The following is a 24551-nucleotide window of genomic DNA, read 5'->3' as shown; positions in this document are numbered from 1 at the left end:
TTGTTTTTCCATTCTAATCCCCCCAACAATCCTGCTTTAGGTTCATGTATTCTTGAAAGTAGTAATGACATGCTTCCTCTAGTGCACAATAACATGTAGTTCTATCAAAATCACACAACTTGTCAAGTTTTGCATTAATGAGCCATGTCCAGTTAGCAAGAACGTACAATGCAAATTAGGTTTAAATTATCTTGTCCTATTATATGCTATACTTCTTACATGTGAAAAATTTCTGAGTAATAGTACCTTTTGTACTTTCAGTCCAAATCCACTGTCATCTATCCATTAACTGATCTCAAAGCTTTTCTTTCTCCTTCCATGGATCATTAGCTATATCAAGGCCTTGAAAGCTTTGTATGTCCAACGCATGTAGTAGGGTAGATCTCTAAAGATTACATAAAGATGTAATGGCATTTTACTGCCTATTACCTGAAGTGCCTGCAATGCCACTGTCTTACAAGCCATAGTAATTCTTAGCAGCATTTCCCGGAGGACAATCCTGTCTAGACATGTGATTGTCGCATGCTGTAATTCGACCACGAATCCAATCAAACTGCATGAGAATTCCATCAATGTACATTGCCCATTTCTCATATCAGATTCGTGGTCGTTTGCACACATGCACCAAGATATAAAATAATCTCGAAGGGTTTAAGAAATTCCCATTATGTTACTTCTATCCTGTGACCAAGACAGCCTGTTGAAAAGCCCCGGTCTGCTTTAGGAAGAGAAGTTATTCAAAATTAGGTTGAATTATTTTAGCTAATTTAAAGATTTTAACTTATATACGCCATGATCATTTTAATGGTTTTAATGATTTTATTATTACACAAGACGTCTTCTGAATCTCAGGGTTATGTGGTGGTGGTCGTTGGGTTGGGAGATTTTGACTATCGATCGCGTATATGTCGGACCATTCATATGCCTGTGAGGGAAGGAAGCCATTGTGAGGGAAGGTGCTGTAGTAAAGCTTTGCACAAAAAAACATTGAGGTAAATTTCCCTTTATTTCTATATATTAGTTATATTTTGAAACACTGATTGGATACTACGATGCAGTAACCAAAGAACTGGATGAAAAAAATAATTTTGATATCACATACTTGGATTTTGGGAAGGCTTTTGATATTTTGATTTTGTTGCACATAAAAGACTATTGTGCAATCTGGAGCAATGTGGCATTAAGGGCAAGTTACTGCTATGGATAAAGGGATGGTTGAGTGGAAGTTATCAATGGGCTCTGCTCTTCGTGGACTAATGTTATTAGTGGAATCCCTCAGGGTTCAGTGCTGGGCCGATCACTGTTTTCAATACTTATTAATGATATTGATGAAGGCCTTGAAATTGTGCATTCAGATACGAAGTTCTCTGAGCAGTGTAAACAGGCTGCCAAGACTAACATATGGGGTTTTGTCAATGATATACAGAAACTTTGCCAGCATGGATAAGGTGATTATCCTCTGTACAGCACCACATTGGTGAAGAGAACAAAAGGGTACTCTTACCAAGAAAGGCTTCAGTTTCAGTTCTGTAAATTGCATCATCTGGAACTAGGCACCTATGGAAGATCTGATTGAGGTGTTTAAGACCTTGAATGAATCAAGTAAGCTAAATGTTGATGGCATTCTTCCTCTTGCAGAGACCACACACGAGGGGTTTTAGTTCAAATTGAGAAAAGATGGTTGTAGGATAGATGTGTGTGAGTTTGCTTTCAGCCAGTGGGTGGTTTGAATAAATTCAAGGAAAAACTAGACAAATCCATGGAGGGTATGGACGAGTGAAGTGCGTTGGTGTTTTTTTTTTTTTTTTTTTTTTTTTTTTGGGGGTTGATGTTTTATAATTTTGCTTTCTTGCATTATTTGCCACTACTAATACTACATAACGTGTTTATTAATAATTCAGATGTGATGATCAACATTTATTTAAAGTTTACTGATAATTTTATTTATTTTTTGTGATTGAAAGTAATAACACAGTAATAAATAAACAATCAATGCAGTAACTGTTAGCTAAAGCATATGTGGAAATATCTACTCAGTCATTTTTTTAGTTTCCAATATGTTCCACAAGTTTGTACCAATATGGAAGTAACACTGTCTGAAAGAAAGTTTCGGATGAATGAACACATGTCATTCACTTGTTATCAACTTTATCAATCCACAAATGCAAACAATACAAAAATCTTCAGCGTAACATGTACGTGCATGATGGTGCACAACCACATATCACTTGACCTGTAACACTTACTCTAAAGATTAATTTCTTAAACAAAAGAGTGATATTTCTTTTCAACAGCAGTATCTCACAAGTGCCATTCGCTGAACTGAATCTGATATCAGCAATGAACCTATTTGATAGCTTGTGTTTATCAAAACTGCATTAGATAAGAGTGGGATTAATATTTTTTATAGTTTGACCAAGAGGATTGGAGCCCGCAATGCAAACTGGTTTTTTAACAGAATCTTGACCTTGTCTACTTTTATTTTACAGTAGGCCCTCAATTTAATGGAATTCGGATTTAACAGACAAAAAATTTCTGTCCTAAAGTCAAAATTTAGAACCTATTTATATCTGATAGCATCACACATCAGACAGCACATCTGTCTGATATGCGACGCTATCAGAGAGATGTGCTGAAAATTCCTTCTCATGAAATAAAGGCTGGTTTATTGCTAGATAATGCACCTACTCACCCTAATGCTGAGAGGTTATTTAGCAGGGATGGGAGAATTAAATGTGTTTTTCTGCCTCCTAACACTTCTTTGTCTGTCTTCCTGATGGATCAGGTGTAATCGTTGCATGTAAAAGGTTGTATAAGAAGTTTTTGGAAGAGGTGATGGTTGTTTTGGAAGACTCAGAAGAAGCTGAATGCTGATGGGATTCTTCCTCTTGCTCAGATTAAGAACCTGAGGGGGCACAGATTCAAACTGAGGAAAGACAGTTGTAGAATAGATGTGCAGAAATTTGCCTTTAACCAGCAGGTAGTTGATTGGTGGAACAGACTTCTATCTTTTGTTGTGAAAGTTGATAGCCTAAATAAATTTAAGGCTCAGCTGGACAGGCATTTGGAACAAATGGGAGGGTATTTTTTTTGGCTGATGATACATAAGCTTGCTTTTTTGCATCATATGCCTCTACTAATGCTAAGCTACAAGAGGCACCAGGACACTGCAAAATTTTCATGCATACAGCGTCAGATCTGCTGTCTTCAACTTAACAGCTGTGTGGAAAGATATGAAGATTACTACCTTGGCTTGGAAGAAGTTGTTGTATGACGTAGAATCTAAAATGGGCTTTGAGGGAGTTGAGGCATCTAATTTTCAGGACACTCTTCTGAGGGATGGCAACAAAAATGCAACTGAGAATGATCCGGGCTATCAAATTTTTTGTAGGGTAGAGATTGCAGAAAATGTTCTTCATGGAGAACAAGAGGATGATGATGATGACAAAGGCGAAGAATCAGCTGCACCTCATCCTAAATTGTCTGTTATAAGACAATATATGTTGTTGTTGTTGTTGTTTGTTTGTTATTTGGTTTTTAGGAGCATTAGCAACTAAGGCCATATTGCTCCTGGGATATGCGGTGGTCATTCCCTGACCTTTCCGCAACCTCCGTATTTGGCGGGCACGGGCTCCAACCCCGGTCTAATCAAGAAGTGTGTGCTACGCACTGCTGCTCAAGGCAATATATGGATGACATCATACATTATATTGAATCATCATCAGACCCTGATGTGTTTCCTTATTATGAACATTTTAGGGAATTTCGATATACAGTAATAAGGAAGTGGCACCAAGGTGTAAGGTAACTGAAGCTTGATGATTTCTTCAAGACCACTCCATCAACTGGACCTGTTTCACCAGAACCCTCTACCAGCAAGGAATTAGCACCTCTCCCTCCAAATGACAGCTGTTTTTGACTCTGAAAATTGTGATTCTTTCAATTAAGTTAATATTAATATTGAATATTATGGAACTTTTTTTTTTAATGCTTTTTGTATTTTTTTATTCAATGGGGTTTAAGAATTTTAAAGTTTTTTCCCCCTCTAAAATGGATTTAAATGAAAAAAAACTAATGTTCACATTGAAAACAACTTTCTGTTGCTTTAAGTAAAAAAGTAAAAAAAAGAGTGGTGGAAACACTCCATTAGTTACATTGTATAGTTTTTGATGCGTTTAATTAAAATAAAGTTTGGTTCCTGTCGTAAATTTATTTATTTTTAATAGATGTTTTTAGTGGCGTGTATAAATTACTCAATGTACATTATAATATTTTATTCATACTTATACATTATAATAACATTTTAATACATCATGTACATTGTAAATTCCTTATAATATATCTTTTTAAAACACATTCAATTTAATGGACTTTCGGTAATAGCAGACACCCCTTTCCCCATTTAGTCCATTAAATTGAGGGCCTACTGTATTTGTTAGTATCAGATGGCAGAAATCACATGAATAAGAACACCTACTTTTAAGTCTTTGACACCCAGCTCTGACGATGCCTGGGCAAAATGAACATTTACATAACTATGGTAGCAGAATGCCATAACACTTCCCACTCAATTTTAATTGACAAAGCACTGTCTGTTATAAAAATTTCTACCCAAATTAAAGTTCTAGACAAAAGGCTTTCTTATTCAGTGTTCATATATTTTTAAAAAATTCCACCCTGAACTTTTTGATTCTATGTTATATAAACTGAAATGTAATTTTGGAGGGCGATTCACATCCCAAAACTATGCTTAACGAAAAAAAAAAAAAAAAAAAAAGAAAGAAAGAAAAAAAGTGATATTAAATTCATACAATGAACTGTCAAATTTTCACAAAGGTGATAACAGTATTTATATAGACATCTCTATGCTAATTATATATACTTAATCATAAAACAGATAACTTTTATATTAGATAGGAGGGGAGACAAAACTTACCCCCAACAAACTTCTCATTGTTGGCCTCCTTCCATCATCTAGCAGAAAATCAGGATCATCTTGATCTTCTAAATCTCCAATATTACCCTCTTTTGTTCTCCTTGCTATATTTCGTCGAATTGTTTCCATTTTAGCAGAAGCACGGATAACTGCCTTCTGACAGTCATTGCCACTTACCTCCACTACAGAACCATCAGGCATAACAACAAATACTCTGTTTTTTTTTTGTCTGTCTTCCCTTTCCTCTCTAATTTTCCTGACTGCTATTGCAGTTCGTTTTGCAATAAGTGGATCACATGGTGACCCACCATTTTCAAGTGCCAGTGAATAAGCCAACTGTTCTTCTTTACGGGGTCGCCCTGGTCTTCGTTTTATAAAAAATGGTGGGGTACCATTCACATTTGGCCCTGTCGATATCATTTTTGGTGGTCGGCCAGGTTTTCTTTGCATGCCAGGTAACAAAGGATATTTTGGTGGACGCCCTGGACCTCTTTTAACTATAGTTACAACTCCTTCTTGTATTGCAGGCGAGTTTACTGTTTTTTTAATTATCTCTACAACCCCAGAGCTGCCAAGCCTTCCCTGTAGTATTACATTACTTTCATCCTTGCGTGGGCGGCCTCTTTTTCTTTTTCCAAGTGCAGAAATTTCCTGATTCAATGGGGTATTTTTTGGTTCTCTTTGTTTATCGTTATCTTTTTCAAGGTTATTAGGTAATAGAACTGTGTTTTCACCATCATTTTCTTTATTTTCAACATTTGTTTCCGTACCCTTGTCACTTAATCTTTTTTCTTTATTTATTTCATCCTCATCTTCACCTTTCTCTGTCTGCTCTGAGACATCTAAAACTTCTTTTGTTTTTGTTGTTTCACCATTATTAGTTTCCTCTAATTTCTCATTATTATCTTGTTTGTTTTCATCAGTATTTAACTGGTTTTGCTGGATCACAACTATATTCAAATCCGTTGGAGGTAAAGGAGGAGGTGGTAACATGGGCTCTCCTGATAAAGGTATTACAACTGGCCTTTGAATTTTAGCCGGTCGGCTCTGTTTTTTTTTTATAATTCTTTTTACAATAATATCAGATGATGATAAACTATCTTCTGGTGTCTCAACAAATTCTTCAAAATCACTTTCTTCATGAATGTCCTTTTCAGAATCTGAATATTTTGATTGTACTTTAAGAGCAGATGATATAGCCTCATCAAATTTATCTAATATAAAGTCTTTCCATTTTGATGGTATTTTTCCAGTTCTTCTTCTTCCTGGTGTTATCAAACTATCTTCCTTTGATATATCATTCTTCTCTAATAAATTTTCATTTTCTTCGGATATAGTTTTTATTAAGTCCTTTGACTTTGGTGGCCTGCCTGGTTTTCTTTTCATTTCTAGTGCCATGCTTTCAACTGCAGCACTCACTGAATTACTAAGTTCTGGAGACACTTCATTGTTACTACTGACAGGTAGTGCATCCAGGGTTTCTTTTGGTTGCCAAGACAAAGGTGATGTTTTCAGTAGCAATCCTGGTTTCAAAGGCTTCATTACTTTTTTCTTCAAAGGAAATTTTACTAACTTTTTCTTTAGAGGAATTTTTAATACCTTTTTCTTCAATGGAAGATGCACAATTTTTTTCTTTATTGGAACATTCACTATTGCCTTCTGCACTGGAAGCTTTTTAGGTGATGATTTTCCATCTTTAAATGGTGACACAATAACATTTTTAAGACCTGATGATGATGACTGTTTATTTTTTGTTGGGGAGCATTCTCTCTCCACTAAATTTGGTGAAGATTGCAATTTCTTATTTTTCTTCAGAGGTGATAATGATAGCTCTGACACAGGCAGGGGTGAAGATGCTAGTGATGATGACGATGATTTTTCAGGGACTGACAGTGGCATTATTATTGGAGAAAACACTGATGTTGATGGAGAAAATAAGTCACTATTAACTGTATCAGATAGTGTTCCACTTTCAAGAGAAGAAACAGATTGTGTTGCTCTAGATTCCAGAATAACTTTTGGATTCAGATCTGACTGTTCAAGAAGACTTATTTGACTCTGTTCACCCATGACAAGAATATATTTACCAGGTTCATCAGGATTTGGGATATATATTGTAGATGTGTCTTCAAGACTCTCATCTTCACTAAAATGCTCAGCTTCAAATGGTGGTATTTTGTCTAGTATTTCCCACATTTTCTCTTGATTGATCTTTCTTTTGGGTTTACTGCACACAGTTTTTATCCATTCCATTGCAGCATTTTTGCTAGATCTTCCTTTTCTTTGTTCAACAAAGGTGGGCACTGGGGTTGGCAATGGCTGTTTTTCTGTTTCACTAAGTTGAGTATGCAGACTAAGTGCTTCTAAGAGAGGATCTTTAGTATCAGATGCTGGTTGTATGACATGTTCAAACTTCTTAATGGAAAAAGGAACCTAATAAGAGAATTTTGTTTTGTATGAAAAATGTGATTCAAAGAACTATCACATATTCTGATATAAAGCTTTTTAATTCATTTAAAAATATTTCTATTAAACTAAATTTTTTTATAAAAGATTAATTATAATTAAATTTAATTATAATTTTTCTCAGTGCAAGAAAATTATCCAAATCAATTACTTGAAAATGGGCATCTTTTTCACAAAAGCTGAATACCAGTCATTAGGGAAAGCAAATTTACAAGGGTAAAAGTGCCATCCTGGAACTACTAGCAATCTCTCTCTCCAATTTTTTTTAAAATTCTTTTTCTTTTTTGTATTTACTGACTGATATACTATTTAATTTAAAATTATTCATAAAAATTTTCACATTCTGAGTTTATCAAAAATATAAGCATCCGAGTGGTCAGGAGCGGGAGTGCAGCAGCACACGCTCTTTGAGTAGACCGGGGTTCAAGCCCTGACTGCTGAATACGGTCGATCTGCCAACCCGCACTGGACCAGCATGGCAGATTGTGGTCCATTTCCCTCAGCATGAATTGTTGAGGAGGCTTCCATCCTGCAGTGGGTTGATAATGGCTGCACTTTACTTTTTTTTTTATAAGCATTTTATGTTTCGCAAAATTTATATTTCCTCTGACCGAAGTATGCTTATCCATAATACTATCCAAAAATTATTAAAACTACATATTTGAGTATGATAAAATACTTAGTATATCAAATTATCTTTACAAGTTCACTACTAAACTGCAAAAATAAATAAGATAAAGACAGTGAATGATTTTTGTGTTTAGAGAAACTCAAAGTGATATAAAAACATTTATATGCACCTGAATTGCATATAACTCATAACTGATTTCAGGTGAGGCTTGTGTGAACATCATAGAGCCAAAAGCTTAAACTTTGCAATTTTTTTTAGATGATGACCACCAACCTTGAAACATATCAGGACCTAGAATATTCTAGTACAGGCGACCCCCGCTTAATGCTGATAATTCGTTCTGGAAAAACAGAGCGCTAAGTGATTCACTTAGTGCTAAGTGAATCAGCACCAAGCGAGTGCCATATTCCCATAATGCAACATATGTATTTGCGAGTCACAGTCTATACCATCGCGACTCACAAATAATAAACGGTAGTGAAAAGATGCCAAATGTTGGTCAAAATATTTCACATTAAAAATCTGTACATATAAAATATTCTCCATTACATACGTATATAGTTATGTGGTAAGTATGTGGTAAATTAAAATCATGAATTTATTAATCCGATGGTCCTTGGCTGTCGAGTTTTTGTATATTTGGTCGATTTTGGGTTGTACTGTCCCTCTTCCTGGTAAACTAAAAGGGGTTTTACTTTAAATTTCCCCGAATTGTTACCACTCAGCAATAAAGTCAACCGATCCTTCACCGCTTTGAAGCCTGGCATGCTTTATAATTCTTTCGCTATGAAACTTCTTTTAGGCATTCGTTTCCAAAAAAAGTCCTGTTTCATCTATGTTAAAAATTTCTTGAGAAGTATAACACCTCTTTCAATAATTTTAAGAGTTCTTTTTTGAGTGTCGATTTCATTGTGGATCACAGTGTTATAATGAAGAAGCATACCAGTGTATGCTTCTGCATAATAACAGCTATCACCTGTTCACCTACAAAAGATCAATTATCTTTAATCAATTTCTCAATGCTTATAAATATTCAATGACAGAATCTGCTTTGGGTTCAGAAATACAAATATTAACCAGCAGATTCTTAAACAAGGGTTAACCCCTTGTTTAAGAATCTACAATCAACCAAATTAGGAATAGGATACAAAATACTACATCAACCAACAACTGTAATATTAAAAAATACTTTATTTCTGTCCTTTTTGTCCCATATGTTGAAAAGTGGCACAAACAACTTAACAGATTCTTTAAAGATACAGAATTTAAAATTGTACCAGGCCAATATGGAAATTACACACTATAGTGAACAATCGCTCAGTCCTTTCCTCGTTCGCAACACAAATAAATGATCCGGTATAGAACATTTCTTGCAGTGATTGCAACTCAGCTTATCAGGGTTCTACGTGGTTTCCCCTGAATTTTCGTGTTAATCAACATGCGGCCTCAATTTGTGCTTCTCGTTCAGCAGCATCAGAATTAGCCTTTCATGCATTTAATGAAAAACATATTTTTTTATTTAACGAGGCCAAAATACTTAGTATCCAACGTAATTATACAAGACTATTAATTGTAGAAACCGTTGAAATTAAGTTGCACGAGAATTCTGTTAATGTTCGCCGGCCATATCTAATCTCCAACTCGTGATCCTTTACACGCATGCGTGAAGACAAACAATCCCTATTTAAGTTCCATGCTCAGCCCTATTTGGTAATTTTCATTCCTGTGATCACTATATATGGTCGAAAAGCATTGTCATCTTCAGGAAGGAAAATTGTTTTGCATTTTTTTTGTTAAATTAATTTTTTATTTACAAGAAGTGGAATTTTTAATTGCGTTAAATTTATTTTTAATTTTGTTCATTTGATTTTTAATTATTGTCAATTATTTCTTACTGTAATGTAAGATTTTCGATTTTTTAATTGCTTTCATTTTAATTTCTGGAGAGTATCATACGGAGGCTTCCTCGCACCATATGGCTAATAATAATAATAATAATAAGTGTTCTATGTATCATATTCAGGTAAACTTCTCTTGTTCTTTTACAAATATTGATATCAACGTAGAATGCATTGAGCATTATAGCTCTGGTTCATACTATCAAATAATTTTATAAGAAATAAAGTAGAAGGAAAGTTGTTCCCAAAAAGCAGAAGTGTATAAATGAGAAAGACAAAAAAAAAAAAAAAAAAAGTTATTTGAGAAAGTTTGGAATTGAACTGCAATTGGATTTTAGGCAGGTTCAGGAGAAGTGGAATTAAAGTTACTAATTCAGAGAATTAGTAACTTATCCATAGAAAAGGCATGCAGCAGAAACCAAATGTCTGCGTGACAGGGAGTATAGTGAGTTTTAAAGTGAGGGTTAATTTCCTCAGATACAGAAATACATCCTACCACTCCATAACAGAGTCAGGAAATGTTCAGAAGAAAAGTTGGGATTATCCACAGTAAAAATATGTGATCTAGTCTAGAAATCTCAATGTTGTTGAATATGAGAACAGCAGGACTATTTTTTCTGTGGGAATTAAGATAGCACTGAAGTTAACTAAGTTTCTTCTCCTCACTGAAAAAGGAACTGGTGGTTGTGGATATATGAAAAGTTGTAACAGTTTGTTGTTGTTATTTGGTTTTTAGGAGCATTAGCAACTAAGGCCATATTGCTCTGGGAATATGCGGTGGTCATTCCCTGACCTTTCTGCATCTTCCGTATTTGGTGGTGACAGGCTCGAACCCAGGTCTAATCAAGAAGCGCATGCTACGCACTGCTGCTTCTTCCCACCTGGCTATGGCGGCACTTAACAGTTTGCGCAGGGCAGGATTTCTTGAACTATAATGTGGATCACGGTGCACTATCAACTGCATAGCTATGAATAAGATTTCTGATAAATAGAGGGTCATTAATATGCACGAGGAAAATACTGGGTGAAAGAACAGAACTCAGGAAACTAGCTTCAGTTAAGAAGAGGTAGTATGAGAGAGAGAGCTATCACCACAAGTGATGAACAGTCAAGGAACAAAGTGACTACTTAATGGCTGAACCATCAAAATCAGCTCCCCAATAGCATTGCTGTGTTCCTTTACCTTATTGTTAATATGATTTTGATTGTTTGGCCATTGTGGTGCATGTATGCGAGGAAGGCCACTGGGTCTGCCCTGAGGATGTGCTAACTGTTGACTGTGCATTGGCCGAGAATCTTCATATAGCAACAACACAAAGGTTTATGAACCATGGACAGGATGGCACATGCATCCCACTACTGAATCTGTAGTTCTTAGGCAGGATGTTTTCTGGCAACCATCCAGAAGAAGAGACACCTCTGTGCCATGTACTTATGTGGAGCATATAATGTATGTCACAATGTATAAATCTATTGTATAACATACAAGCTCTGGAGTTTGTATTATATTATATTTTATTTTACGTTACTTTTTGTTGTATTGTTTTGATGTAACTTTATTTTAAATATACAGGTATATTAAACACTAGTTCAGTTTTGTGTTTAATAATCCTTCTTATTACAATAGTATTGGTGTATTTTAGAAATTGATGCAAGAAGCCTTTCTGCTAGTGATATTTCATATTATCAGATGAGAACAACAATTCCAGAAAATGTACTTGTCACGATTCGCCACTGCTAAAATTTTTAAATACATACAGTGCTATTTTCTAGCATCTAAAGTATGAATGGTTCATATATGGTCAATTCATAAAAAAATTCCACTGATTTCTTAACAGTAAAGTCTTGCCTACAGTCGTGACCTCAGCATGAAATTACCGAAATACTCATACATGTCTGAATTCACCATGGTTTTGTGTGTGTGGCAGTCCAAGAATTTTTAAAATTCTTGGACTGCCAGATAGGTTAAGTTATTTTCAGAATATGAATGAGTTACAAGAATTTACTGTATTCATGTATCACATAGCTGTATACGGAGTTACTCTGTACACACACTAACCACTCAACCACAATTGTAGCTTACTGGTTATGTGCATTCTGTGTAATATTTTTTACAGCACAGTGCAATATGCTTTCAATATAAAACTACTATGCCAAGGTCACCACTATGCTATGAGTAAATAATGATGAAAATATGTCAGAAAAGTTGGAAATTAGCTACAATAATGAGGGCATCCTTGGATTTAGAGGAAGCCCCTAAAGACCGAAGATGGATGGAACCAATAGTTAAAGAAGTACTGAAAAATCATCTTGACAAGAATGAAATTAAACAGAATGGATTGTAAAGTTCCTTTGTGATGATCTTTTAGAAGCTAATTACACTGTTCATGCCTGATTAATCTGATTAGCTACTATGAATTACGCAAAGCAACTGGATGCAGAGGATAATTTTGACATCACACTTAAATTTCACTAAAGATTTTAATATCACAGAAAACAATTCTATATATGAAATTAATATTTGATTCATATAGTTATGGTTAGTAGATAATCGTACAGAGCAAAATTATGTTAATCTAAATTAATATTCTTTATCTTGCAAAATATAATATATTTTCTGTTCATTAATTTGTAATTGTTAGTTACATGGTTTGTTTCAGAATGGTATGCTTACCAAACACTAAATCCTGAGGTAACAAACGCGAGTGACAAGCTACTGGATCGAGAGTAAACAGCAGGATAACTGACAAGAAGAGAATTTATGGAAGACAAATATATATGTAGGGAAAATACCTGGAATTGGTATTGCATTAAAATAAACTTAACTAACTTATAGTGTTAACAATTTACTAAGCAAGTTAAAATGATTTAGCATTAGTAGAGGCATATGATGCAAGAAAACAAGCTTATATAGCATCAGCCAAAAAAAAAAAAAAAATTTTTTTTCCTTCCATTCACTCCAAATGTTTGTCTAGTTATACCTTGAACTCATTTAAGTTATTGACCTCCACTATAACAGATGGAAGTTTTTTCCAACAATCAACCACCCACTGACTAAAGGCAAATTTCTGCACATCTATTCTACAATTGTCTTTCCGCAATTTGAATTTATGTCTCCTTAGGTGAGTAATCTGAGCAAGAGGAAGAATCCCACCAGCACTGAGCTTGCTCAAACCATTCAAGACCTCATACACCTCGATTAGATCACCTTGCAGGTGCTTAGTCTTCAGACACTGCAATTTGCAGAACTTAAGTCTTTCTTTGTAAGAACAACCCTTTGTTCCATTCACCAATCTAGTCACCCTTCTTTGTACTTGTTCAAGCAGCTCTACATCCTTCCTAAAATGAGGCTTCCAGATCTGTATACAGTATTCAAGGTGTGGCCTGACCATTGCCTTATACAAGGGGATAATCATCTCCTTATCCCTGCAGACTGTCTGCACTGCTCAGAAAACTTCACGTCTGACTGCACAATTATCTCTAGGTCTTTTCCATTCTCTACCACTCTGAGTGTAGTACCACACAGAGATGGACAGATGAAATTCAAGAGTTTGTGGGTAGTAAATGGATGGCTACTGCAAAAACAGAACAGAAGGAACTGGAAAGTTGATGGAGAGGCCTTCATCCTGCAGTGGACTGAAAACAGCTGCTGATGATGATAATAATAATAAAGCAATATTGCACTGTGTGTATTATGTCTTTGCAAGTATGTTGTTGTTATTTGGTTTTTAGGAGCATTAGCAGCTAAGGCCATATTGCTCCGGGAATATGCGGTGGTCATTTCCTGACCTTTCCGCATCTTCCGTATTTGGTGGTGACGGGCTCGAATCCCGGTCTAATCAAGAAGTGTGTGCTAGCACTGCTGCTCCTTCCCACCTGGCTACGGAGGCGCCTTGCAAGTATGTATTCATGGGCCAATCACCATATCGTGCAGGCTGATAAACCTGAAAACAGAGGAAACTACTCTACCTGAGATCAGCTAACTGCAGTCCAGATCGAAGAGACTTTTAAGAATTCATCCAGTCACTGACAGAATGAATGTTATTTGGTTTTTAGGAGCATTAGCAACTAAGGCCATATTGCTCCGGGATATGCGGTGGTAATTCCCTGACCTTTCCGCATCCTCCGTATTTGGTGGTGACGGGCTCGAACCCCGGTCTAATCAAGAAGCGTGTGCTACGCACTGCTGCTCCTTCCCACCTGGCTACGGAGGCGCCTCACTGACAGAAGATAAAGAAAAAAGAACTAGAGGTAACTTTACAATCTGACATAACATTCTATGAGTAATGCAGGCTGCTAGAACAGCTAATGAGGTTCTGCCACACCTACAAGAAAAAGTTGGCCAGGATGGACAAAGAGGTGATTATTACATTGTATAAAGCAATCATTAGGCCACACCTTGAAATTTAGGAAGGATATAGATCTGGAAATAAGGTTACAGAGATGAAGAAGATTATATGGGAGGCACAAAAGGTATACCTACCACGAAAGACTAGTGTTCTGTAATATGCAGAATCTAGAAACCAGGCACCTATGTGATGGTCTAATTGGAGTGACTTTAAAGGGAACAAATAAAATAAATGCTGATGGTATCTTTACTCATTGACAGATAACACATACGCACAATGGGGACATAGATTTAAATTGTAAAAAGGTTGCATTAGCATTAGTAGTAGAGGCTCATGATGCAAGAAAGCAAGCTTATATAGCATCAGCCAAAAAAAAAAAAAAAAAACCCTGCCCATTTCATTGATCCATTCATTCAAAATGTTTGTCTAATTCTGCCTTGAATTTATTTAAGCTATCAACTTCCACAACAACAGATGAAAGTTTGTTCCAGCAATCAACTACATGCTGGCTAAAGGCAAACTTCTGCACATCTGTTCTACTATTGTCTTTCCTCAGTTTGAATCTATGCCCCCTCAGGTTTGTAATCTGAGCAAGAGGAAGAATCCCATCAGTATTGAGCCTACTCAATCCATTCAAGGCCTTATACACCTCAATCAGATTGCCTTGCAGGTGCTTAATCTCCAGAAGATTCAATTTGCAGAACTTAAGCCTTTCTTCGGAGGAGTACCCCCTTTGTTCCCTTCACCAGTCTTGTTAAATCTCAGTTGCCCTTCTCTGTACTTGTTCCAGCAACTTTACATCCTTTCTAAAATGAGGCTACCAGACCTGTATGCAGTACTCGAGGTGTGGCCTAACCATTGCCTTATATAAGGGGCAGAAGCATAGCTACCACATAGGCAGGCAAGGCAATTGCCTCTGGGGCCTTGCATTTTTGGCTGTCTCCTGTTTTTGGAATTTTCATTAATTAAGTAGGGGCCTGAATGTGTTCTTTGCCTCCGGGCCTGAAAAAGGGTAGCTATGCTACCGACAAGGAAATAATCACCTCTTTATCCCTGCTCGCAAAATTCTTGTATATCACTGAAAAGGTCCCATGACCTACTCTGGCAGCCTGTCTGCACTGCTTAGAAAACTTCATATCTGACTGCAATTACCCCCAGGTCTATTTCATTCTCCACTATCCTGAGTGTAATGCCATATAGTTGGTGCATTTCTCTTTGGTTGCTACTATCCATATGCAATACTTTGCATTTGTCAATGTTAAACCTCGGTTGCCACTTCTCAGCCCATCTACCCAACTTTTCCAGATCCTGTTGCATCAGCATACTGTCATTAACAACCCTGTCAACCTTTGTATCATCTGCGAACTTTGACATTAAGCTTGACATACCTTTATCAATATCATTGATAAATATACAATACACAACAACAATGGTCCCAACACCGAACACTGAGGAACACCACTAATAACATTAGTCCACGTAGAGAAGTAACCATTGATTACCACTCTGTCTTCTCCTACTCAACCATCCTTTTATCTGTTGTAGCAACTTGCCCTTAATGCCACACTGCTCCAATTTGTACAGTAGTCTTCCATGTGCAACAGTATCAAAAGCTTTCCTGAAATCCAAGAATATGATATCAAAATTACTTTTTGCATCCAGTTCCTTTGTGACCACATCATAGTATTCAATCAAATTGGTCAGACAAGACCTCCCTTTAACAAACCCATGCTGTGTCCTAACTATTACTGCAGTCTTGTCTAAATGATCCTGCAATGCTTCTTTAACCAGTGATTCCATTATTTTCCCCAGAACATAAGTTAAACTAACAGGTCTGTAGTTACTTGTGTCACCCTTTGAATTCCCCTTGTGAATTGGTGATACATTTGCACACCTCCAGTCCAGGGGACCTCCCTGAGTCCAACGAAGCTCTCATAATTATGGCTAAGGGTTTGCTTACTTCCTTAGCTGCCTCCCTTAATATAACTGCATAGATCCCATCTATCTCAAGTATCTGTTTTATGTTTAACTTCAACAATTTCTCGTCCACTTTGCTCTCAGTTATTACAAAATCACTTAGCTCCCTGTTAGAGTTTGATAAACTTCTGGCCCTCTCCTCCTCCTCCTCCTCCTCGAATAACTCCTCACGTGTGAATGTAGATGAAAAATACTCATTTAGTTCAGCAGCTATCTGAGAATGATCACCTACAGTCAAACCATTGATATCAAGTGGACCAATCTGATTCATTCCCTTCCTTTTAGAGTTTATATAAGTAAAGAAGTCTTTGCTGTTTTTCTTTGCATTCTTTGCCAAAGATTTTTCATAATCTGCCTTTGCTTGCCTAACCTCCTTTGTGGCATGATTACAGACTAGCTTGTATCTACCACAGGCTTCTGTGTCGCCTGAAAATATATGTGCATCCCATGTACTTTTCTTCTCTGCCATGAGTCTAATTAGTTAATCTGACATTCATTTGAGCCTAAACCTAGAGCAGTATTTCTTAGTTTGAACAAAAAGCCTAGTAGCATCCAAAATTACTTCCTTGAATGCTTCCCATTTAGAATTTGCTGTTGGTAACATCATCAGTTGGTCCCACCGTATAGAACCTAAAAAATCTCCACTGTAGTCACCTTTACAAAAGCAAAAACCATCCCTTTACCCCTGATGGTAGTTACATCTTTAAGTAAATCCCACATCAGTACACTGTGATCACTGCCACCTAGTGGTTCCTTTATCTGTAAATTCTTAATGCATGAGTAATCACTGCTGTTAATCAGATCAAGAGTGTTACTTTCTCTTGTTACGTTAATCTCTCTAATATGATGCTGTAGAAAACAATCATCCAATAAATCCACAAAAGCCTTGCTAGTGTGCGATTGACCAGCCCACAAGTTCAAGTCTATATCTGGAAAGTTAATATCCCTCATTATAAGACACTGATTTACTGGCCCACTGTATTTTTCTGTATAATTGTTCATTGTACTCACCAGAGTCATTAGGCCTACAACAAACTCCTACCCTAATTTTTGCTTTCCCAGTGCTTATGTTACATCAAATTGATTCAACATTGCACTGTCCATCTATGTCAACTGAATGCACTTCTCAACTAACAGTATAATCCATCCTCCCTTCCTATCCTGTTTATCCTTTCTGTACACATTGTACTCCTTGAATTCCAATTCTGCATCCCTTATAGCTGAGTGACACCACGTCTCTGATATTCCAACAATATCTGCCTTGGATGTCTTAACTAGCACTTCAAATTCATCAAATTTATTTACTATACTCTTAGAAATGGTGTACATGTAGGTATACATGCTACTGTTCTTACTGTTTGTTACTCTAACACAGCCCATGTATTTACTTGTTTCATGGCTCCCAGCAGTTCCTGAAATCCCCATCAACTGGCTTTCTGGGCTGCTGCTCATTCCAATGGAAGCAGTGAAAGCAGTTGCAGAATAGATGTGTAAAATTTGCCTTCAGCAAGGGTATGACTGTTGGAATAAATTTAATTTAGAGTTGTGGAAGCAGTTAGTTTGAATAAGTTTAAAGAAGGAATGGACAAATTTTATTTTATTGTTATTGCTGTATAAGCTTGTTCCTATGCATCATTTTTTAATACTAATACTGGAAACAAACAAAAATAAGGGCAGTGGGAGAAACAGGATGTGGTAAGATAATTCCTACTTAAGTGTGGAGGCTACATGTAAAGTGATAAAAAAATATATACTGTAATTAAAATATAATAGTGCATCTAGACATTAATTATATTAAGAATAAAATTAAAGGCCTGTATAGCAAGCTCAGATGTGGCAATCAAAAATCATTTCTTATTAAGCACAGATAACAAATGATGAGTTTCTTGCAATGCTCTACATGTTTTTATTAGAAAGATACCAACTAACTTGCTTGTTATTTGGGCAGCTATTATATATTTTTCTAAGCTGAGCATCTCCTAGGAGGTGCCCTGCTTATCAAGATATGTAATGCCTCCTGAACATGTCCTGGCAGTCAGATCATGTCCAGGTGGTGAAATCAGTCCTGATGATTCTCAGATCAACCAGAATAAGAGCTGTTTAAATGATGAACTGATTCATATACAGCAAGAATGCTGGGACAATTTTGATAAGGGAAGAGAGATTTATTCCTTTTCTGTGTGTAGTGACACCACTCAATTATAACAGAAAAATAATGGTTACAGTTTAGGGTGCATGGCTGTACTGTAACATTACATGGAGCTAAGAGCAAGCCTAGAGGGAGACTTCTCTAGCAATTGCGATAATATCATATAAATATAATATTAATAAGGTAATATGAACAAGAAATTGACTTAAACTTGAAATGTATTTGTTATTTGTTTTTTTTTAGGAGCATTAGCAACTAAGGCCATATTGCTCCGTGGGATATGCGGTGGTCATTCCCTGACCTTTCTGCATCCTCCGTATTTGGTGGTCACGGGCTCAAACCCAGGTCTAATCAAGAAGTGTGTGCTAAGCACTGCTGCTCCTGCCCACCCGGCTACGGAGGCACCCTTGAAATGTATAAATTATTCCTTATTAAATGACATATGGTCCACTGTGTAGTTTGCAAGCCCAATAAACAATACATTATTTATTTATACAAAAAAATCCCAATTATGTAATCTACTTGATGGACCCATCTAAAGGTGCATTATGGAGAAGGGGATCTTTTAGTAGATTTTGATTTTTAATTAATATATAAATTTCCATTCTTGTTACTTCGGAAAGCTTAAGCCAGAAGAGTTTACGTTTTTCTAACTCTTTCGACTCATCTCAAGCTTCAAAATATCAGTATATTCCTGTTTCTGAAAGAGTTAATTATAAATAAAGATTGAATTTAAACTATATTTAATCACAGAATATTAAACTCCTAACAGATTCTATGTTTATGTGTTTATTATTGGCTGAATTTAAGCCATACACATTATAAATTATAATAATCAGGAAAGTAAAGGTGAAGTAGTGACTATTATTTTAAGAAGGATGTACAAATATTTGTAACTGGAAGAAATCAGGACAATGTTTTCTTCCAGTTACTTTCATTGTTTTTCCTTCTCTCATCACCTCAGCCCATGCATGGGATAAGGTGATGAGAGAAGAAACTGTATATTTGGCTTAGGGCATAGCAATAGAAAGACTTATCAGTCCAGGAAGCAGAAAATAATTTTAACCATCTGGTTAAATATGATATAAGAAATTTAATTTTTTCTCCCCAGATACTCCATCTTCTTTGATTGAGAACATGAAAACATAAAGAAACTGTAAGCAGTTTATTAATAATTTATAAACTGATTTTAACCACTGCATAATTAGTTTGATAAACATATAGTTGAACCTGTGGATAAAGTAGTACAGTAGACTCTCAATTTTCCGAGATAGAGGTTAAAAATAAAATCCTGGATAATCCAAAAATATTGAAAAATGTTCAGCAACGTACCTAAAAATTATGGTGATAGATAAAAATCTAAAAAACTTACCACGCCGTTTTCAAACTTTTGAATAATTTAAAGTTTTTGTTCAATTGAAAGCACAACTCTCTTGCATTTACCCATCATTTTCGCGATTTCTAAAAAAAAAAATAAAAAAAAAATATTTACTATTAAAAAAATTTTGACATTCCTGTCTATCATAAATAACAAAACAAAATTTGTCTTTTTGCAGTGCGTTGGAGCACAACAATCCATGTGACGCACTAAAACAAACTAAATATTTGTTCTGTTTCTACTGTTTTTTTTGAACGACAGGTGTGAAGACGGCGGGGATTGCGGAATAATAGGTGCATCCATCTCCCAATCACAACTTATAATGCCACTTGTTGTCGTTTATTTATGACTTGCAAAACATCTGTGTATACTTATTCTGTTTATTACTTGAATTTTATGATTTCCGGTGGATATATATACATTTTTTACTTTGGAATCATGAAGTATCCTGGTTAATCCGATCCCGGTAAATCAAGAGTCTACTGTTGTTTATAAAGAGTACAAATGCCATCGGTGTAACTGGATGGGATAAAAATGTTGCCAGAAGGTAAAGATTGAAAAACATAATGCAGAGTAATATTATTTTCTGAAATGAAGTAATACAGCATTTATAATTTCAAATGATATTGTTTATGTAAGTAGACAATGGATTGGGGGACAAAGAATTACTACAGCCATCATTTGAAATGATGGCAGGAGGCTACTACTGCAAATGGATAAACCTGAAATAAATAAATCTGAGCGAAGAATGGGTAACTTGCCAATATTTTATAAGAATTTTTTATGCTTATTATGTCACTGAAATATAAATATACATAAAAAAGGCACACAATGAAGACTAATATATTTTTAAAGAGGCCAAGAAAAAAAAAAAAAAAAAGCAACATAGAACCTTTGAAACGAATTGATAAAAATTTGTTAACACAGAAAAAGCCCAGCTATGCAGCATCCATCCTTCCAGAAAGCTCATGCAGATGGCAGATTTGAAAAATCACACATATATTAAAAAAAAAAAAGAACAGTTATACCTCCTAGTGTGAACCAAAAGTTAAAGATTATAAAATATTAAATAACAAAATTAACTCCAAAATTTTTTTAGAAAGTTAGAAGAAATTAATGTTTTCAGTAGAAATTAATATTTAAGAATATACAAAGGAATTTTTCTTTATTCTATCTCATAGAAGATAGAAAAATAGAATTATAGGAGAGTAGGATAGGAATACTTCCTATCCTACTCTCCTATAATACCGATGAATTAACAAATGACAATTTAAAACTCAAAATGTGTTCCTCACCTTCAGTCCACAAATGATTCAATATCCCAGGATCGCAGCCGAAGGCCTCAACCTGACCCAGAAATATCAAACCCTATGCAACTTCAAGTCAAAAAATGTGGAATTAAAATATACATTAGAATACAATAAAATTATAATCCACTAAATTATTTTTTTAGGGCCCTCAGCTGCGATCCTGTGGTATTGAATCATTTGTGGGCTGAGGGAGAGGAACATATTTTGAGTTTTAAATTGTCATTTGTTTTCATCGGTATTATAGGAGAGTAGGATAAGAAGTATTCCCATGAGACAGAATAAAGGTAAATTCCTTTGTATGTTCTTAAATGTTAATATAACATAGGATATATTGAGCCTTTGGAAGGTCTTACTTACACAGTAAAAATTAATGTATTTACTGTTCACATTATAAAAGTGGCCACAAAGGTTCTGAAATTTGTCTTTCCTCTAGCTGCATAATTAAAGTATTGGTTACTTGAGTAAGCATATTTACATTGTCATGCCTGAGCCCATCCATCTATTATGGTATCCGAAAAAGATACAGAAAGCTGGTGAAAAACATAAACTTGTTATATACACCTTAAAAGAAAAACTAGATATTTGTAGAAGGCTAGAAATTGTCAAAAATTAATGTACAGGAACTCCCCGACTTACGCAAATTCGAATTTACATAAGTTTTAGCCAGCCGGTGCAAACTGAAAAAATATGGAAAAGTATTTTGCATCTGTAGGAATAAATATTGTGAAAATATTGTAATGTGAACCCAATAACACATTGTTATTATTATTTTTTTTTGTAATTCGTTCCAAGCCCTTGGAAATTGAAAATTTCGCTATATTACTAAGCTATTTATCTCTCTAAAAGGTCATATTTATAATGGAAATTGCGCTACCCTTGTTATCATATGTTCCCATTATAAGAATCAATTTTGAATGCCATTGTGATATTTTTCTAAAGCACATTTCTGGAGGTCACAAGCATAAAACAATAAAAACTATTTGCACTTTCCAGTTTATCAGGCTTTTCTGTTAGTGCATCTAATTATAAACGGGTAGTAAACTCATTCTTATTGCATTTGCAATAATACCGAAAACTGCAATTGAGTGGGTTTTTACGTTATTACAGTGAGTTCCCCTTCACTGAAATCTTCAATTATATAAAAAACAAATTTTCAGAAACTCCTCTTCATTCCTATTTATGTATTACAATGATGAAGGGAAAGTGACCAACGGAAAGCACAAGTGGTGGTAGTGCCAGGAAATGAAACAAAATTGATTTAGAAATGAAGATGAAAATGATTAAGAAGTACGAAGCAGGACAAAGTTGGTCATCTATTGCAAGGAATTAGGTCTTGCTGCTTCAACAGTGAATACTATTTTAAAGGACAGTGCGTGTATAAAAGAACACATTAAAGGATCAACGCATTCAACAGTGATCACAAAACAGCGTTCAGGTGCTATATCGAAGATGGAACAGCTGTTAATAATATGGATGGAAAATCAGATTCAGAAGCAAGTGCCCCTGAGTCTAATGACCATTCAAGCAAAAGCAACAAGTATTTATGAAGATATTAAGGATAAGTACGGCGAACCCCAACCCAAGTTTGTGGCAAGCAACAGGTGGTTTAATAGATTCAAGCTTCATGCTGGTATCCACAACATTAAAGTATGCGGTGAAGTCGCCAGTGCTGATTCTGCAGCTGCAGAGAAATTTTGTGATGTGTTGGAAAAAATTATTGATGAAGGTGGCTATTCAATGCAGAAAAATTTTAACATTGATGAGACTGCTCTGTATTGGAAAAAAAAAAAAAAAAAATGCTGGATCGAACATACATTGCCAAAGAGGAAAATACGATGCCAGGTTTCAAGGCTTCTAAAGATAGGCCACGCTCTTGCTTGGGGCTAATGCAGCAGGAGATTACAGATTAAAGCCACTGCTTGTGTATGCATTTAAGGGCATCAATAAAGCCACCCTACCCGTGCATTTCCGATCAAACCAGAGAGTATGGATAACAATGTCTCTCTTTGAGGAGTCGCTTAAATGCTGCTTCATTCCTGAGGTTGAAAAATATTGTAAAGACAAATGACGTTCCTTTTACGATTTTGCTTCTATTAGATAGTGCTCCTGGACATCCTATGTATCTAGATGATTTCAATTCGAACGTGAAAGTCATATCTCTACAGCCAAACATGACTTAACTCATCCAACCTATGGATCAGGGTGTTATTTCGAATTTCAAAGCATACTATTTACGCACAAGATTTGCTCAGGCATTGTCTGCAGTAGAAGATGAGAAAAATTTTACATTAAGAGATGTTTGGAAATATTACAATATTTACCCAAGCCATCTTAAACATTAATAAGGCCTGGGCAGAAATTACTAAAAGTTGTTTAAATGGCACATGGAAGAAAATATGCCCATGGCACGTAAAAGGCTTTGAAGGATTTGAAAAGGACGAATCATACGAAGAGGTTACAAATAAGATTGTAAAGGTTGCAGAGCTACTTCAGTTGGAGGTCAATGCCAAAGACGTGGAGGAGTTAATAGAAGAAGAAGAGAAGGAATTATCTAACGAAGAACTTATTGACTTGCAGGCAGCGATAGTGAAAGAAAATGCTGACAAAGCTCAAGATGAAACAAATGAGGAGCCAAGACGCTTCATCGCCAGAGAGATGGCAATGGCATTTCGAGAAATTGCATCGGCAATGGTGAGGTTTGAGAAGATGGATCCTGACAGTGAACAATTCTTAAAAGTTAACAGAGGGGAGAATGATATGTTTGCTTGCCACATAGAAATCTACAATGAAAAGAAAAAAGCCACTGTCCAGTCATCCATTAATATGTTCTTTCGTAAGGTTGAGCAGCCAACCCCTACTAAATCTCCACAGCCCGCAACCTCTGAGGCGGCGTACTTATCAGCTGAAGATGTTGATTCTGGCAATTATGCTCAAGAGGTAAAACTTACTGATGTTATGCTTGTTTCCTCTCTTTTTTTGTAATTTTATAATTTTGAAATTTTTTAAAATTGCACGCTTCTGTAATTTTTCCTGAGCATGAGATAAAAAATTGAATAAAATAAATAATTCTATTTACATGTTCATCGAACATTTCTTTTTTGATTCAATCAATTCAGTGAGCACAGCTGTGAGTGCTGCACAAGGGTGGGGGAAATTCCGACTTACGTAGAGTTCCGCGGAACGCAACCCTTACATAAGTCAGGGAGTTGCTGTACTTATGATGGAGTATGACCTTGACTTTTCAACAACTTATTATATAAAATGACAACTAACTGGTCATAAGTTTTAATATTAATCCAAAGGAAATAAAGAATGCATCGGTGAGACTAAGAAGATACTTCACATTATGGCATTTCACTGTATAGTGTAGGTACCTATAAGTATAATGCTCCTGCAACCCTGGCAACTGCATCTCCCCATAGATACTGGATAACTGCATTTATACTGTATGTATATT

General features: G+C 35.7%; 1 protein-coding gene across 1 annotated transcript in view; it reads right to left on the bottom strand.

Moving 5' to 3' along the window:
- LOC150079443 (uncharacterized) overlaps positions 1-24551 on the bottom strand; it is a 227911-nt gene that overhangs the window by 94459 nt on the left and 108901 nt on the right. Inside the window, exon 11 of the mRNA XM_090383422.1 lies at positions 4937-7369. Coding sequence (XP_090239548.1) covers positions 4937-7369 — 2433 coding nt within the window. The remainder of the gene's footprint in view (positions 1-4936; positions 7370-24551) is intronic.

This window comes from Mastigoproctus giganteus, chromosome 10 (genome assembly GCF_048544385.1).
Source record: "Mastigoproctus giganteus isolate SK-2022 chromosome 10, ASM4854438v1, whole genome shotgun sequence".
Lineage (NCBI taxonomy): Eukaryota > Metazoa > Arthropoda > Arachnida > Uropygi > Thelyphonidae > Mastigoproctus > Mastigoproctus giganteus.
This window is presented reverse-complemented; position numbering and strand designations above follow the sequence as displayed.